The sequence below is a fragment of the Hypomesus transpacificus genome, unplaced genomic scaffold (assembly GCF_021917145.1).
Source record: "Hypomesus transpacificus isolate Combined female unplaced genomic scaffold, fHypTra1 scaffold_42, whole genome shotgun sequence".
Lineage (NCBI taxonomy): Eukaryota > Metazoa > Chordata > Actinopteri > Osmeriformes > Osmeridae > Hypomesus > Hypomesus transpacificus.
Genome location: NW_025813938.1, coordinates 273849 through 291853, shown reverse-complemented (window position 1 = coordinate 291853; position 18005 = coordinate 273849). Strand labels below are relative to the sequence as shown.

General features: G+C 46.6%; 1 protein-coding gene across 4 annotated transcripts in view; it reads left to right on the top strand.

Annotated features, from left to right (window-relative positions):
* Window positions 1-333: 333 nt before the first annotated feature.
* The window catches only part of fras1 (Fraser extracellular matrix complex subunit 1), a 98541-nt gene continuing 80869 nt past the window's right edge, over window positions 334-18005 (top strand). For all 4 annotated transcript variants that reach the window (XM_047016812.1, XM_047016814.1, XM_047016813.1 and 1 more), the window contains exons 1-2: window positions 334-839; window positions 2222-2253. In XM_047016812.1, coding sequence (XP_046872768.1) covers window positions 755-839; window positions 2222-2253 — 117 coding nt within the window. In that variant the 5' untranslated portion in view covers window positions 334-754. The remainder of the gene's footprint in view (window positions 840-2221; window positions 2254-18005) is intronic.

The following is an 18005-nucleotide window of genomic DNA, read 5'->3' as shown; positions in this document are numbered from 1 at the left end:
TAATAACATCCTCCTTCCAGAATACATCCTAAGCATCATGATAATAAAAATGTTTCGATTTAATGCGTCTAATTTCCTACTGTCATGTTCCTGCAAATATTTCAAGATGGCTCTATGTTAGGCAAAGTTAAAGACTAAAACTGTCTAACCCTTTAAATTAAGCATTCGTACACTATGCTATAACCTACGAACGTAATGAAGAATCAAAAGATTTAAGGATATTGGTTATTGTACACAAACTGATTAATCAGGAACATGACTTTTGTCAAATTCCGGAGAAGGCACACCGTAGGCTACTATTGGATTTACTCTGCACAAGTGTTCGGGGGGACGTCCTACGGCGTGAGAGGGGGCTTGGAAGTAGCTTGCAATGCGAGTCACTTCAAACGTCTCTCTATTGCGCCGAGATACTGTGGCTATAGTGAATGGTAGTTAAACTCTGATTATACAGCTTACAAAGTGATATTTTGTCGTCATGTTTTACAGCTTTTAAATGTATGGACGGCGACACCTGCATTGTTTCTTGGAAGTTTCGCTAACCGCAAACAGTTAGGCTGCATTCCGTCAAACCGCAACGCTGTGGTCGGACCGCTCTCTACCTGCTCCTGCGCGTTACTTACCAAAGTAATCTCTCTCCCGACCTCAATTTGCCGTTTTTTCTGGTTTGACTGAATCGTAAGGAAATTCATGATGGTTTTTAAGAATTGCTCTGATTTAAATTAAGATCAAACTGCATTTTACTCCTTTGGATTGAATGCTCTATGCAGTGAAAATGACTTTACGGTGGATCTTGTTAGCCGCTTTGGCTGGAATCATCACCATCACTCCGGGAACACAAGGTTTGTACTCAACCTGCTCCAGTGAATCAAGTAGACTGGTGTTCGTGTTTTAAATCACGATTGGCCAATTTAGATGACAAATCTAAAGTTTGGCATCCGATGATTGTCTAATCGTGGAAATTTACAGCAATCCCAGATTTGACTCATTTATAAATGTAGCTATATCCACGATATTACACGAAATAATCTCCTTTTTTGTTAGTTTGTCTAGGAATAGACTTGTCCAATTTCAGATTGAGTGATTATTTCCAGACAGATTATAATCCTCAAGTGAATCTGTAATCTCGTTTGAAATGAGACAATCAAGCTCTGTCTGAGATTACATTTTGACAAATAGCTTTAACACCCACGTAAACCGTGTCCATCCAAATGTCTAAATCAGCTTCTCTATTCACTCATATTTCTTCATACACTGTCAAGGCAACATCACTTTGATTTGTAATGCATGGTCTCAGAACTGGAGTTGCCTAATTATCTTTGTATGTGATTCATGACAGCACCTATTGTGTGTGAACTGTATATTTCATGTCTTTCGTTTTCTCAAGAGTTGAAATCATGTACGTTTTACATGTTGTGTTGTAACATGTACACATACTCCTTTAGCAGACGCTAAATGCATGTCATTATAAAAGATTCATCCTAGCTCAGCTACTATCCCCTAATCATAACAGAACATCACTGAAACATTATGGAGAGAATCATTACTGTCAAAAGAGATGATTCACTTATGGAAATGAACAAACTCTTAATAAGTGAGCATTACTTGGGCAACAATTTGGGGAAAATTCAACCATTTACACAAATTAAATTATGCAGAGTGGTGCCCCTTTGCCCCTATAATTGTTACCTTGCAGTTCCAGTTTGGCTTTTGTGTTAAATCCCTTAAACTCCCAGGATTATACTTTCCCAGCTGGCTATCAGGGTTCTCTGTCCCGTGTGTCAGACTGAAGGCCAGACTCCCTGAAGCATGAGCTTGTCAACCCTAGTTTGTTTTCTCAGCGTTTACCCTTTTAATTGAGCATGGATAATCATTGACCCTCCATTGCATGTAGCAAGTTTTTTCTTAGACGTCAGTTTGAGTCAAGAAACCTATTAAATGGTTTGTCTTAGCCTGTGTTGATATCATGTTGTTAAAAGATAGTTAATGTAGCTTGGTAACTCAGTAGCAACTCTGTCCCATACTGTGACCCCCCAATTATTTTGATCAGATGCTTTTATAATTTATCAACCTCTTCCATGTATATATTTAAATCATTTTTAATGAGTAGAGCTTCAGCACATAAAAGGCTTTAGTTGAAGCAGTGTTCAGAAGATCCTTGCAAACGGTTGGTTGCTCCTGATTTGTGCTCTTCTTCTGACATGTGTCCTGCTTCCCTCTGCAGGAGCTTGTGTCCACCAGGGATCCCAGTACAAGGTAGGCTCTCTCTAACCTTAACACCAGGTAGGCTCTCTCTAACCCTAACCCAGTACTAGGTAGGCTCTCTCTAACCCTAACCCAGTACTAGGTAGGCTCTCTCTCACTCCTCAACACCACAAATGTCAAATACACTGATTTCCACCAGATCCGTCCTCCTCAGTTATGATGTAAATCCAGAGGGCAGCGGATGTTTGCTTCTGCATAATTCAGGGAGGGACATTATAAAGGTAGTGTTTCTGACGGAGAGATGCTGCGAGGGGGTGCACTGGGCCTCTGTTGGATCAGTTGGACAGATTCACATCCACTCACAGGAAATGTGTCCTATCAATAATTAATTATCGCTCTTGACTGTGTGAATGAAAACAGGGACGCCTATATGAAGGTTGTGAAGCCTGAAGAGATGACTGGCTCTTTGTAGTACAATTTATGTTTTTATCTGAAGTGTCCATATTGGTTTCTTTAGTTTAGTCTTTAACATTAAGATTCATATTTAGTTTAGTGTTAAATACCATCCTGCAACTTTGTTTAACTTTGATTTTACTCTGCTGTTTGAAGGCATGTCCCACACACAGGCTCACTAGAAGCAGGTGGTTAAAACATCCACCACATCATCTTGTTAAAAGAGCATCTCTTTGCCACCTAGATACCGCCGTTACGCTAATGAACTGCAGTTTTTTTGTTGTTGTTGCGCAGAGTAGCTATTTTGCATGAGAAACCCCTTTTTACTCCACAGAGACAACTAGTAATCTGCTCTAAAAGCCTTAAACACAGTCCTCAGTGGTAGGCTTGTGGTTCCCATGTTGATTCCCCACATTTCAACAACAAATAATGACAAATTCCAGCTTCAGCTGGCATGTGATCAGCGTAATTACAGTAAAGCCCAGCCATGAACAGCCGGTTCTCTCTTGTAGGAGGCCTGTGGACAAAGCAGTGCGTGTCTCTGCTGTGCACACAGACTCCCCCTCGTCTTAGGTGGCTGAAAATGCCAATATGGGGGGGAGGAGGGGGAGGGATGCAGGATGATTCAGGTACTGTTTTCTTTGGGTGTGTGGAGAGTTGAGGGCTCAGATAAAGAGCCCAAGCATGTTCCAACACACCCAGGAAAGGGGCCCTTCTGGAGTTCAAAGGGAATCCCTCCCACAACACCTGGAGGGTGGTTGGGTACAATCGTCAGGAAAACCCCCCCCACAGATTAAAGCCCCAACACAGGAACCCAGGGAAGCGACCTAGGTCTCTGGTCAAGGCTCTCACATGAAGAAATAAACTCAGACGGCAAGAAAGGTGTTCATAGTGTAAGTGTGTTAAAGTGGGAGAGCAGAGGGATAACATGTGCTTCTGTCTTCAATAAGCCCAAGTTGTTAAAAGTGTTAATTGAGACCTAGCAAGCCTGTGCTCACTACTGAGTCTTCCTGGGCTGTTGGGGTAAACCACCTCCAGTAAATAATTTATGACTGCCTTGTTACCCATCTCACTCCTGGTAGCCCTAACCAGACTCCATTCTTACAAGGATGATGAATCAACACAGACAGGAACACTGCAAATGTTCTGCGGAGAGACCATAGTCGTAAAGTCAGCTCTTGTGCCAGAAGTTAGTGTACACATTTAAACTTCTGCCTCTGAAACAGGTTGTATAAAGCAGACATGATTTTATGATTCTTTCCAAACCATATCTGCTGTGCCCTGTGTACTGTACAGACAGTCTTCTCTTGAGGAGAATGGTCTCTTATCTTGTCAAGAGGGCAGAAAGCCATCCTTACCCCTGTTAGGATTCCTGTTACATCACTTCCTGATCTGTGTCCACCAGCAGGGGCTGTGGCCTGAGGTGTGGTTGTCGTCATGATAGAGGTTCACCCTGGGACTAGCTGAGGATGTGCATCTGTAAGTGAGGTATCTCACTGGTTGGCCAGCAGCAGTGAGGTGCAGCACCTCTGATGCGATAATTCTACAGAGCGTCACATCCAGGCTTGTGTCCTGGGGGCATGCATTCCTGGCATTGCAAGTCGTCCGCCCTGCAGCTATCAAAATGTAGGCCACCTCAAGAATAGAACCAATGCTCCAGTGGCCAGTGCAGTGACACCAAGGTTTTTTTTTAGAGAGTCTGAGCTGCACAGGAATCTGGGGACGCTCTTGATGTAGACGGCATGCTCTGAAGTCTGAAGGCATGCGTCCCACTAAAATTAGTTAAAAAAATTGGGGGGATTATTTTTTCGAGTTTTTACAATGGTTTGCGTGGAATGATTTGGCAACCAAATGCCCCAGTGAACTCATTTGATGAAGAAAATCCTTTGAACAATGTAGAACGGTATGTTCAGACCTAAAAACGAGTGGCACGTTCAAACGAGCGTGTCACAGACTTCCAGTTCTGGTTTTATGTTGAGGACAATGTCTCAAGCGTGGACATTCCTATCCATCCACGTTGTGGCCACAGGGCTGCAGTGTTGGAGGATGACGCTAAGCTCTAACAGGATCTGACTGCTGCTGAGGAGAAGATGTACATGAAGGGAACGGGCTGAAGGACTGCTGCAGCTTGGGGGTGGCTCCTCTGTGGCTGCAGGGTCACCGCTGCTGCAGAGCACCATGGGGATTGCCAGGGCTCAACACCCCCCGTGTGATCGAAGGACAGGCCTTATCACACCTCCCCGAGGAGGAAGGCATGCCACTGGGCTTCACGGGGGGGAGAAGGACCAGAAGAAGAAATGGAAAGCATAGAAAACTACTTCTGCTACTGGGGAGGAAGGCTCCCCACACTCAGACAAGAGTTCACTTTCACCTCCACTCTACAGGAGCTGACCAAGGGGGAAATAATCCCAAGGCACAGGACATTTGATGCGTCTGCCTTCTACCCCTACTTCGAATCATTTTTACACTGCTAACCCTAACCGTTTTACCTCCATCAACATTATGTTTCCTACTTAGCTTTTACACCAAAGATCAAAGATGAACATGACCCTGCAATAGCACAGTGACAAGCTGCCACATTTATCATCCTACCAGTCTTGCTCTGTGGAAGTCTGGATAATATTTTGTAAAACCTTCTACTCAGACAGGGTTTTACATCGGCTCAGCGGGTGATTTTGTTTGTCATAGTACAGTTTCATGTTTATTTTCCACCCTCTTTGAAATCATGGCAGTTAACAAGAAGCCTCAGCAACACTCGACTGAATGTCTTGATGGGTTCCTGCTCACCCAGCTCTGTGGTGGAACATGTCTGTGTTCTGCTGTGAAGCCCGTCCAGAAGACGTCTGCAGAATAGCCTTTTGAGAAACATGGGGCAGAGGACACACAGAAATAGATTATTTGAGGATTTGCCATTTGTGGCTTTCTCACAATTGAATTATTAAGAGCCCCTTGGCTGTCCGTTGCCTACAGCAACTGCTCTTCAACAATACACTTTCAAACTTCTGCTCAGATCTTCAGACTCTATCAATATACGTTTTGTTGGCTTTGTTTATTGAAATTTCCATTACATTTCCAGTTAACTTGAGTTAAAGATTTCAATAGTTAAAATAAATGGTCTTGTACAGAAGTGCATATTTTTGTTCTTAATTTTAAACTGTGCACATACAGAGAGTCAGTGCTTAGTAATTAAGTATAGATACAATATTTCCTGGCCATAGACTTCTTAACCATCCACACCAGTCTCCTACTCAGCTACACTCGCCTGCGAATTGTGACCATTTAATCTGTCTTGGGGTCAACTAACCTTTCCTGACTCTTTTTGTTCTGTTACCCATTAACCGTGAAGAAAATATTACTTTCCCACCTGCCTTAGAACAGAAATGTTAGCAGGTTGTTCTAGTGCCCCTCAAACCTTCAGGCAATACTTTAACTTAAACCTGGACCAAAGGACATGATCATGGCTTGGTAAAATGCCAAGTGTGTGTGTATATATATTCATCCCTCTTACAATACTCTTACTAAATTTCAGAATAGTTGTAATTTTTCAGGATGACCTTTGTCCCCAGCCTCCTGGGTTGGAACGAGGCTGCGCTACCTTGCACACTGACCAGGCCGTCAAGGAGTGCAGGAGAGTGCTGCAACCTTTGGCAAACATCCAGTCTCCAGGTTGATGGGCAAACACACAGGCTAGCCAACCGCCTTCTCTCCTCCCCCCTCTCCCTTCTCTCCCCTCTCCTGACCTCTTTGGCAGGAGCACCAGGGTTTTGTCTCCCAGTTCACCTCAGCCCTCAGTACGCTTTTGAAAGTGTTTGCCTCTGATTTGTGACAAGAATTTGGCCCCGAGCCTTCCTCTCCTCCACTAGCTCCACAGCCCAGCCTGAGCCTGGCTCAGTGGGATGTATAGTTCAGTCTGCTGGGTTACAGGTAATCCACCTAAAGAGTGTTCTGCAGACAGCAGGTCAGACTGGTCCTGTCAGAGGTCAGATCTGCCGCGCCCCAGACACACCTCCAGGATGTTTCCTCTGCAGCAGTCTTACACTTTGACCTGATCACACTCATTGATTCCTCCTGCTGGCTCTCCTCCCGCCTCTACAGACCTTCTGGCTCTCCTCCTGGTCTTCTGGTCTGAAATGTTCCCACAGCTCTCCCAGAGGCCTCTCCCAAAGGCCCCTCCCCCAGTAGGGCCTTGAAGAGCCCTGGCAGACTAACCCACGGTGGGGGGCGGGGGGTGTGGGGGTGGCGGCAGAGCTGTGGAGGGGGGACTGTTATGCAGCTGACTGTCTCACCAGCATTGTCCCCCTGGCAACGCCATGTAGCTGCTGCCCAGAGCCGTCTGTCTGGGCCAGGGGACTCCGCCCCCCTGGAACAGCCCTGCTGCGTGCAGACTGGAACAGCCCTGCAGGGCCAACCACCTGCACCTTAGCACACAGTCTGCCAGTTACAAAAGACGCATCAAACAGTGTTTACTTGTGTTTACCTGTGCTTTCCTGTGTTTACATGTGTTTACCTGTGTCTGCCTGTTTTCTGTCTGACAGCAGTGGTTCCTGCTCTGCTCTGCAGGGACAGCCTGAAGTGGGACTGTGTTCTGCCTCAGGTGGGACTGTGTTCTGCCTCAGGTGGGACTGTGTTCTGCCTCAGGTGGGGGTGTGTTCTGCCTCAGGCGGGACTGTGTTCTGCCTCAGGTGGGACTGTGTGTTCTGCCTCAGGTGGGACTGTGTTCTGCCTCAGGTGGGGGTGTGTGTTCTGCCTCAGGTGGGGGTGTGTTCTGCCTCAGGTGGGACTGTGTTCTGCCTCAGGTGGGACTGTGTGTTCTGCCTCAGGTGGGGGTGTGTTCTGTCTCAGGTGGGGGTGTGTTCTGCCTCAGGTGGGGGTGTGTGTGTGTCGGCTGGTTCTCTCTTGATGAGGAGGAGTACTGCACTGCAGGCTGCTTGGCTTTCAGTTGCCGTTTCTGCTTCTATCCCTGATGCTCATTCATCAGAAGGTCCTCCCAATGACTAGATCATATTCCTCAGCTATTCTAGTTTGTGTATATATAGATTCTCTATATTCTGTGTATATATAGATTCTCTATATTCTGTGTATATATAGATTCTCTATATTCTGTGTATATATAGATTCTCTATATTCTGTGTATATATAGATTCTCTATATTCTGTGTATATATAGATTCTCTATATTCTGTGTATATATAGATTCTCTATATTCTGTGTATATATAGATTCTCTATATTCTGTGTATATATAGATTCTCTATATTCTGTGTATATATAGATTCTCTATATTCTGTGTATATATAGATTCTCTATATTCTGTGTATATATAGATTCTCTATATTCTGTGTATATATAGATTCTCTATATTCTGTGTATATATAGATTCTCTATATTCTGTGTATATATAGATTCTCTATATTCTGTGTATATATAGATTCTCTATATTCTGTGTATATATAGATTCTCTATATTCTGTGTATATATAGATTCTCTATATTCTGTGTATATATAGATTCTCTATATTCTGTGTATATATAGATTCTCTATATTCTGTGTATATATAGATTCTCTATATTCTGTGTATATATAGATTCTCTATATTCTGTGTATATATAGATTCTCTATATTCTGTGTATATATAGATTCTCTATATTCTGTGTATATATAGATTCTCTATATTCTGTGTATATATAGATTCTCTATATTCTGTGTATATATAGATTCTCTATATTCTGTGTATATATAGATTCTCTATATTCTGTGTATATATAGATTCTCTATATTCTGTGTATATATAGATTCTCTATATTCTGTGTATATATAGATTCTCTATATTCTGTGTATATATAGATTCTCTATATTCTGTGTATATATAGATTCTCTATATTCTGTGTATATATAGATTCTCTATATTCTGTGTATATATAGATTCTCTATATTCTGTGTATATATAGATTCTCTATATTCTGTGCCTGTCGCGCCTGGCGTCTGGCGCCAGCTGGAGATGGATCAGTGCCACCTACAGGATGCACACTTTGGACTGGGACTTCTTTGCTCTGCAATTGGTGGAAGGACATGTCTCAACTCGTTTTATTAGAGGATTATTAGAAGAGGTTGAGTTAAACTCAAAAGATCCTGTCTCCAACTCTTCTCTTTTATGGATTTTGCAGAACATACAGTTAATGTAACATTTGAGGGGAGGAATTTAGAATTCCACCAATTATGTTCTTTACGACTCATCAGAAGTAAAGTGCATCGGAAGCATTTGAAGTGTTGAGTGCTTCTGGGGAGATGTGACTAGGTCAACTCTTTACATTCCAGTTGGTTTCAGAAATGAGCTGAGATTTAGATGCATGAAATGAGATCTCCGGGAAATGTGTCGTTCATTCCACACTGTCATCACCCCCTCTGCTAGCACTGTTTTATCCAAGTGGGAGCAACTGGAACACAAAACATGTCTGTGTTTACGTTTGTTTGTTTATTGTTTATTGACTCCCGATTGTTCTGGCTAACAGTAGGCTCCATTGTCACTGCGTTTCTTCTGGGGAACAGAAATGTCCGAGCCTTCCAGGCTATCTGCAGCCTGAAGGCCCAAAGAAATCTGTGGAATTCCTCTGGGTACTCTAATGAGCAAACTGGCAGCAAACTGAGATGTTGTCTCAAGCACTTTTAGGGGTCTTGGATGTCAACACTGAGATATTTGCCTCTTGCTAAAAAACACTCTTACTCAGAAGTATATAAAACTGTTGAAAACTCCTGGGTGGGATTTATTACAGTATCAGAGTCAATACACAGTATTGTTAGCCTCTGAACCAGAATATAAAGTGCGTAGTTGACACAGAGAAGACCGTATAATTTGTTTTCTGAATTCTGCAGTGAGCATATCAAGAATTTCATTTAAATCAGACCTGAGACGAATGTGTGTGTTGGGATGATCTTGCCGTTGATGTAAAGGAGGAAATGACCCTTCCCGTTTCTCTGCTCACCCTCCTCTAGATCACTAGGTTCTTCATCACGGGGGAACTGGCCCTGTCAAACTTGGGATAGCTGACATGCTGGCTGCAGGTATTTAACCAGCGTCCCCTCCCTCTCCACCATCCCAGGAGGGAGGGGTGTAGATGATGGGTCTAGAGCTGCAGAGAGGTTCTGTCATGGACAGGGCAGGCAGGCGGGGGGTTTTAGGGTTGCGTAAAAGGGCACAACTTGATTGACCTCATACACAAAAGACTCATTCTTTCTGTTGATCAAATGTTGTGACTGGACACGGGCCCAGACAGCAGACCAGGGCATGTTTTGGATTCATTTAATACCCACCTCAAAATATAGAACAAAGGAAAATGGGTCAGTTTGACTTAATGTTCTATAAATATGAGGTTGCCAGTCAACCAATTACATATCCTTGTAAAAGTTTTCCTTGTAAAAACGACAGTCTTTAGTTTAGTGTTTTCTCTGACTGCTGTAACATTCCACACTCCGCTTCTTCTTCAGACTCTTTCTCATAGATCCCTGCTAAAGAGGAGGTTTACCTAGCCTGAGTGCCAGTGTGAACAACCATGTCCTCAGGCAAACTTCCTCATGAGACGCTGGCGAGAAGGTAAAGAATAGAACGATACGGTATGCTGCTTGAGCGGGGTTCAGATGCCACCAGTGCGCCTGGGGGGACGGTAATAGCAGGCAGCTACAGCTACTCTGCCTCCCACGCCACAGTCTTTCTCTATCTGCTGGAGATAGACCCTGCTGTGCCTCCATGTTAGGACCCAGCAGAGCAGAGCTTGTGAATGTGGCTTCTGGGAAAGGTAAACAGTCTTCCAGTACCACCTCCTCCTCCTCCCTCCCACCTTCCCACTTTCCCAACAGACCCACAAACACCCAGCCATCATTAATCTACCACACAAACAGTGCCACAGCTCTGCAGGCCAGGCCTGGTTCAGGATCCTGGTCCTGCAGTCGTTGCATTTTTGCTCCTTCGCCTCCTCACCCCCACCCCCTGCTCAGTCCTTTAGAGAAGTAACAGAGGCAAGAAGTGTACAGTTTCTTTCGCCCAAAAGAGAAACCAATTGTTATTTGATTTAGAGAGTGAGGGTTACTATGAATATGTTTCACGCAAAACGAAAAGTTGGACGTCGGATAAATGGCTTCTGAGGATGCACTGTCATCTTTCATCCCAGGACCTCATCTCTCCCAGTCCTGCCTGTTTAGGACCTCATCTCTCCCGGTCCTGCCTGTTCAGGACCTCATCTCTCCCAGTCCTGCCTGTTCAGGACCTCATCTCTCCCAGTCCTGCCTGTTCAGGACCTCATCTCTCCCAGTCCTGCCTGTTCAGGACCTCATCTCTCCCAGTCCTGCCTGTTCAGGACCTCATCTCTCCCAGTCCTGCCTGTTCAGGACCTCATCACTCCCAGTACTGCCTGTTCAGGACCTCATCTCTCCCGGTCCTGCCTGTTCAGACGTCTCCTAGGGCTCCACAGTGATCTGCTCAGCATGCTGACTTGTGAGTTTGTGCATCTTAAGTTTCCTTTTGTGAGTTGGATAAAGTGCCACGCTCTTCTCAGAAACCCCTGGTGGATCTGAATTATGCATCCGGTGATGTTTGGCTCCTGAGATGAGGAACATGCAGTTACATCCATCATAGGTTCCACTTATTGAGAGCAGAGATGGTCATTTGAGACATCATTCTTCTCGAAAACACTTCCAACCAGGAGCATGTCTCTGTCAGGCCGCTCTTCATGTCTGCTGTTTAACACTAACTCAGTATGTTGTTGTAGGACTGCTCTCCTCTGGGCACACATCCTCTTCTCTTCCCTCACCCCTCACCCCTGTCCCCTCACTCCTCACCCCTCACTCCACACCCCGCACAATGGCCCTACGATGCGCTTCTTTGTTGTGAGGAATGCCCTTGTTCCCTTGCAGCCTGTGACTCAGGTCTGTGTTGGCAGACTGCCAGGGCTTCTTTGGAGTGTTCCGGTGCATGTTGATGATCTCTGCAGCAGAGGGGTCTGACAGACAGTCCTCACCCCTGCAACCCCCTCCACCATCACACCAGCCTCCTCTACACATTCACACAGCCACTGGGGCTTGTCCTTGTTCTCACAGCCGGACTTCTACAGGAGGGCCTTTGCTCTGCTACAGTTAGTCTACCGAAGCTGTCTTCCGGATATGTCACATATTGTCAACGTTCTGTAACACCTGGAGCTCTGTGCTTCTCAGACGGGCGTCACTGTAATCTTCTGGAGAACAGCAGTCAAATAAAGAGCTGCGCGAGCTGAAAGAGGCTGGAGAAGCGCTCTCTCTGCTCATCTGTCATTAGCTCCCAGACTCACTCATCTCCCTGGCAGGTTCCCAGAGATGCTTTTATGGGAAATGTAACTCACACGTCCTGGCAGTGGTTGTTGCTTGGACCTCAAATAACCATCATTTCTGGAGTTCAGGTACACCAGAGGGCTTGAAGGAAGCAGGATTCCCTCCCCTGCCGCTGGCACACAGGACAGATCTGCTCTGGGATACTGAGATGTTGGTTTCTCTCAGGCTTGCTGGCTGCTGTGTTTCCAGATACAGTGTCAGAGATTCCTCAGGTTGACTGTCTATAAATAGGAGAAATATGATCTTCCCATGTGACTCGTTTGTTGACGAGAGACACAGACTCTTAGGGCTGCTGCGTCCTTCAGTGGAGTTTTGTTCTGAGAGCCGATATTTCCAAGCAGCATTGTTAACTTCCTTACCATCTCAAAGCCCTTGTCAGTTACCTGTACAGTCATTTGATAACCGTTTTGTCTCTCGTGTGTATGAAAGATAAAACCTGGACTGCATCATATTGACTTAAAAAAAGTATTTTTCAAGATGCTGTTGATGTACATTTGATGAGAGCATTATGTAACTAGTCCCCTGGTTACTTTATCCTGCGGCTCTGTAGACAGGAGCTAAGCTGCAGATGGCCTAATTGTTGCAATGTGAGTCAGTTTGGTGTAAACTAAGCACACATTTCAGGACACAATTTGGAAAATGAAGAATAGATATTGGGCCCCTATGGAGTCAGCTTAGTATAAATGCTTGTCTCAACATATTTTCTGTAGAATGAGTTTGTGTCGAAGTCTCACAGGGGATGGCTGAGGGTAAAGTGGCCGTGAGCCCTAACCCACCGCAGGCACCAGCGCTCCAGAGAGACTCGCCCTGACCTTTGGAAAAGCTACATCAGCAATGTTCAGCTCACACAGAAGGCCCTTGAAAGGAACAGGTGAAAGCGAGGCTGCGTTATGTTTTATTGAGTCGCTCCTGGAGAACCACTTGGGTTTTACACAGCCCTGATTGGCTGTGTCTGGAGAGCAGTTTAAGGCGGTAATCAGATTAAGAAGGCAGAGCCAGGCCGGGGTCCTCAGAGGGGAGAGTAGAGGGTCGTCACGTAACCCTCAAGTTGGAGGAAAAGTTGTTAAAAAGATGAAAGTCGGAAGGTTCTCTCTCTCTTGTGCATCTGTGAGAGATGAACATTCAGAACCATGGTCATGTATTATTCACACTCTCATTTAAATTGGAGGTTTGTCGAAATGACATGGAAGTAAAATAAAAGACTTAGAACATTTTAAAAGTGTATCCTTTCAGATGAATGTGCAGTTCATATTGAGTAGGGGAGTATAAACTTCACAGGCCAAGACAAAGATAGTTGTAATGTCTGTTCATGAATATTGCAGACTAACTGGTTTACCTGAGAACAGTTGGGGTCTCCAACTCTGTTCCTGGAGTTCTACCCTGCTAAAGGTTTGTGCTCCAAGCCCAGTTGTAAGTAACCTGATTCAACACATCAACCTGCTGATCGTTATGTATATCAGGTTGGATCCTTGTTGGAGTGAAACTACAGAGCTCCTGAACTGCAGGGTTATGATCTAGTGGCCCAGTCAGTCTCAACATCCACCCCTCAGAGAGGACGGATGTCCCTCGGGGGGTGTCTCTTCCCCTCGTAATTACAGAGCACAGGCGCTGTCCTCTGGGAATCACAGGGCTACAGTTGAGGATGTTTTTCACCGGAAAGAAGCTACGAATGATCCATCGCCTGGGGCTGCTAACCTTGCTGATTAGTCTTAAGACTCACTCACGGCTGCCTGGCCTGATCCTGCTGCCTCTCTGGCCTCTAGCTGCAGATGACAAGAGCCTATTAAGGAGATCTCTGAGGCCCAGCCTCTCTCTGAGCCCTAGCCTCTCTCTGAGGCCTGGCCTCTCTCTGAGCCCTAGCCTCTCTCTGAGGCCTAGCCTCTCTCTGAGGCCTGGCCTCTCTCTGAGGCCTAGCCTCTCCTCGAGGCCTGGCCTCTCTCTGAGGCCTAGCCTCTCCTTGAGGCCTAGCCTCTCTCTGAGGCCTAGCCTCTCTCTGAGGCCTAGCCTCTCTCTGAGGCCTGGCCTCTCTCTGAGGCCTAGCCTCTCTCTGAGGCCTAGCCTCTCTCTGAGGCCTAGCCTCTCTCTGAGGCCTGGCCTCTCTCTGAGGCCTAGCCTCTCCTTGAGGCCTGGCCTCTCTCTGAGGCCTAGCCTCTCCTTGAGGCCTAGCCTCTCTCTGAGGCCTGGCCTCTCTCTGAGGCCTAGCCTCTCTCTGAGGCCTGGCCTCTCTCTGAGGCCTAGCCTCTCTCTGAGGCCTAGCCTCTCTCTGAGGCCTAGCCTCTCTCTGAGGCCTGGCCTCTCTCTGAGCCCTAGCCTCTCTCTGAGGCCTAACCTCTCTCTGAGGCCTGGCCTCTCTCTGAGGCCTAGCCTCTCCTCGAGGCCTGGCCTCTCTCTGAGGCCTAGCCTCTCCTTGAGGCCTAGCCTCTCTCTGAGGCCTAGCCTCTCTCTGAGGCCTAGCCTCTCTCTGAGGCCTGGCCTCTCTCTGAGGCCTGGCCTCTCTCTGAGGCCTAGCCTCTCTCTGAGGCCTAGCCTCTCTCTGAGGCCTGGCCTCTCTCTGAGGCTGCGAGGGGTCAATCCAAACATAAAAGGCTGACCGAAAAAAAGTGACGCTTCTTGATTCTCTGTGCCTCTGTTTTGTTCTGCAGCAGTGAACCATGTCTGAAGCTCAAGGTTGTGGCTTCATTGCCTTTTCTTACCTCCCTCCTCCTTCCCAGAGCCCCATACAGGGAGGGCAGAGATTAGGGAAGTGAAGCAGGGTGGAACCCCATACGTCTGCAGGCATGGGCTCTCTCTGTGGCCAGGACAGTCACAGGGAAGTCACAGCGAATAGGGAGCTCTGGGAAGCGAGGGCCAAGTTGTTCCCAAGCTGTCTGCAATGTGAGCAGAGGGAGAGGCTCTGCCAGATGAAGCGTCAGTCTCAGTTCCTCTACTGAGGAGCCTTTTTGTTTGCTCTCTCTTCAGGCCCTTTACAACCGTTTGCCTGCGCTGAAGTTCCTCATAAGGGGACTGTCAGGGAGGGTGATGAGCATGCTTTCTGTGATTTCTAAAGGAATGTACTGTTTTCTGTAAAAACCTTTTTGTGAAAGTGTAGGATGTTTGAGTTTCAACAGAATGTCAGTTAACACTGATGTCTACTGATGCAGCTGAGCATCTAAGTGAATCACATTTTCTAGTGTGCCGAGGATGATTAAGAAAGATGCCAAGGCCTGTATGTTAACACAGTTTAAACACTGGAAAAGATGTGGCTGATTTAGAGATGTATTACTGTTAGAGAAAGGACAGTGATTACTTGGGATGGAGGACAAACTTGACTGGTTCAAAGAGCCACTGGCTGGCTCTGTACACGGACTGTGTGCTGGTGGAGACTCCTCAGACAGCTCATTGGCTTGTCAAACTGAACAGTGTGAATGTGATGCCAAGGCCATCTTCTCAAGGAATGCTTCATCCAGCTTTCTAATACTTGAGTGATGAAGAGTGAACTCAAGTATTCACATTAGAATACAGAAATACAGAAATGAGCCTCTTCTGCTCTTGGCGCTGGTGAATATGACTGATGACTGATGACAAGATTAAGGCTGTTTAAAATAAAACATCTCAACATCTGTTATGGACAATAATCTGGTTAGAATTACTGTCATTGTTTACAGCATGGAATGCTTCTGAATGAGCATTCAGGAACAACCTTCTTTTTTTTGTACATAATTAGATGTGCAGTTGACAAAACTAAAAGGCACCAAGGCCTTTCAGATGTTGCAGCCCAGAGAGTGACAAAAGAGAGGCTTTCAACAGTATCACCTTGAGTTATTACACACCTCATACAAAAGGATGTCTGGAGATGAGTTATGGCCCTATGCCCGGCCACAGGGACATGAACTGGAGCCATGAATGAGTCTGTGCTTCCAAAGGGAGCTGAAAGCCGTCCAAAACACGTCTTTGTCGGGTCTCATTTGTTCCTCCTGACTCCCTCTCTGGAGGTTACAGAGTTGGTGCTCTGCAGGTTACAGAGTCAGTGCTCTGCAGGTTACAGAGTCAGTGCTCTGCAGGTTACAGAGTCAGTGCCCTGCAGGTTACAGAGTTGGTGCTCTGCAGGTTACAGAGTCAGTGCCCTGCAGGTTACAGAGTCAGTGCTATGCAGGTTACAGAGTCAGTGCTCTGCAGGTTACAGAGTCAGCGCCCTGCAGGTTACAGAGTCAGTGCCGACCACAGCTCTGCCAGAGGAATGAAGCTGTGCCACCCGTACCAGCCCTGCGGCCCGCAACACACACACCCACACACACCCACACACACACACACACACACACACACACACCCACACACTCCTAAGCACACATCCACACACACCCTCACCATCTGCATGATGAAAGTCAACCAGGGAGAGGGTTGTGGGGGGGGGGGGGGGGTTCTAAAACCTTGGCTTTGTGAGAACGCTTTGAACTTGCATTGATCTGCAGAAGGAATTCACTTTGTTGTTTACACCCAACAGCCTCTCCAGTCGCCCGACACAGCCTTGGGGGAGGGTGTGTGTGTGTGTGTGTGTGGGGGGGGGGGGGGATCACAGGATCACATGCCTTTACATGAACCCTCTACATTACAGGATCACATGCCTTTACATGAACCCTCTACAGTACAGGATCACATGCCTTTACATGAACCCTCTACAGTACAGGATCACATGCCTTTACATGAACCCTCTACATTACAGGATCACATGCCTTTACATGAACCCTCTACAGTACAGGATCACATGCCTTTACATGAACCCTCTACAGTACAGGATCACATGCCTTTACATGAACCCTCTACATTACAGGATCACATGCCTTTACATGAACCCTCTACAGTACAGGATCACATGCCTTTACATGAACCCTCTACAGTACAGGATCACATGCCTTTACATGAACCCTCTACATTACAGGATCACATGCCTTTACATGAACCCTCTACAGTACAGGATCACATGCCTTTACATGAACCCTCTACAGTACAGGATCACATGCCTTTACATGAACCCTCTACAGTACAGGATCACATGCCTTTACATGAACCCTCTACAGTACAGGATCACATGCCTTTACATGAACCCTCTACAGTACAGGATCACGGCCTAATAACCATTTGACCGATCCGGGGATCTCAGCTAGGATTGAGGCCTGCCTCGCAGACATCTCCGCCTGGATGACTGAGCACCATCTCCAGCTGAACCTTGCCAAAACAGAACTTCTCATCATCCCGGCCAAACCCTCCATCTCCCATGACTTCTCAATCACCCTGGGATCTGCGACGGTGACCCCCTCATCCTCTGCCAGGAACCTTGGGGTGACCATGGACGACGAGCTCTCCCTCACGGCCCACATTGCTGCGGTCTCCCGGTCGTGTAGATTCACCCTCTACAACATCCGGAAGATCAGGAGATACCTGTCTGAGCACTCCACCCAGCTGCTTGTCCAAGCACTTGTCCTCTCCAAGTTGGACTACTGCAACTCGCTGCTCGCCGGTCTCCCATCATGCGCAACCCGCCCTCTTCAGAGAATTCAGAACGCAGCGGCCCGTCTGGTCTACAATCTACCCAGACGCTCCCACGTTACCCCGCTCCTCATCTCCCTCCACTGGCTACCCATAACGGCCCGCATCAGATTCAAGACCCTGGTACTGACCTTCCGAGCAGTGAATGGAACTGCGCCCGACTACATCAAGTCTCTCCTGCAGCCTTACACCCCCACCCGCCACCTACGGTCTTCTTCAGACAACCGCCTGGTGGTCCCACCTCTCAAGACCGCCCGGTCCCAGCACAAGCTCTTCTCCTGCCTGGCACCCCAGTGGTGGAATCAACTCCCCACCTCCATCAGAGACACGGACTGTCTCTCCACCTTCAAGAGAAGGCTCAAGACGCACTTGTTCCGGGAGTACAATGGTACTTAGGAATGGTTTGCTGAATCCAACGCTAGTTTCCTCAAGGTTCACAATGACTCTTGCTTAGACTGTTGCTCTTGTTGGTTAG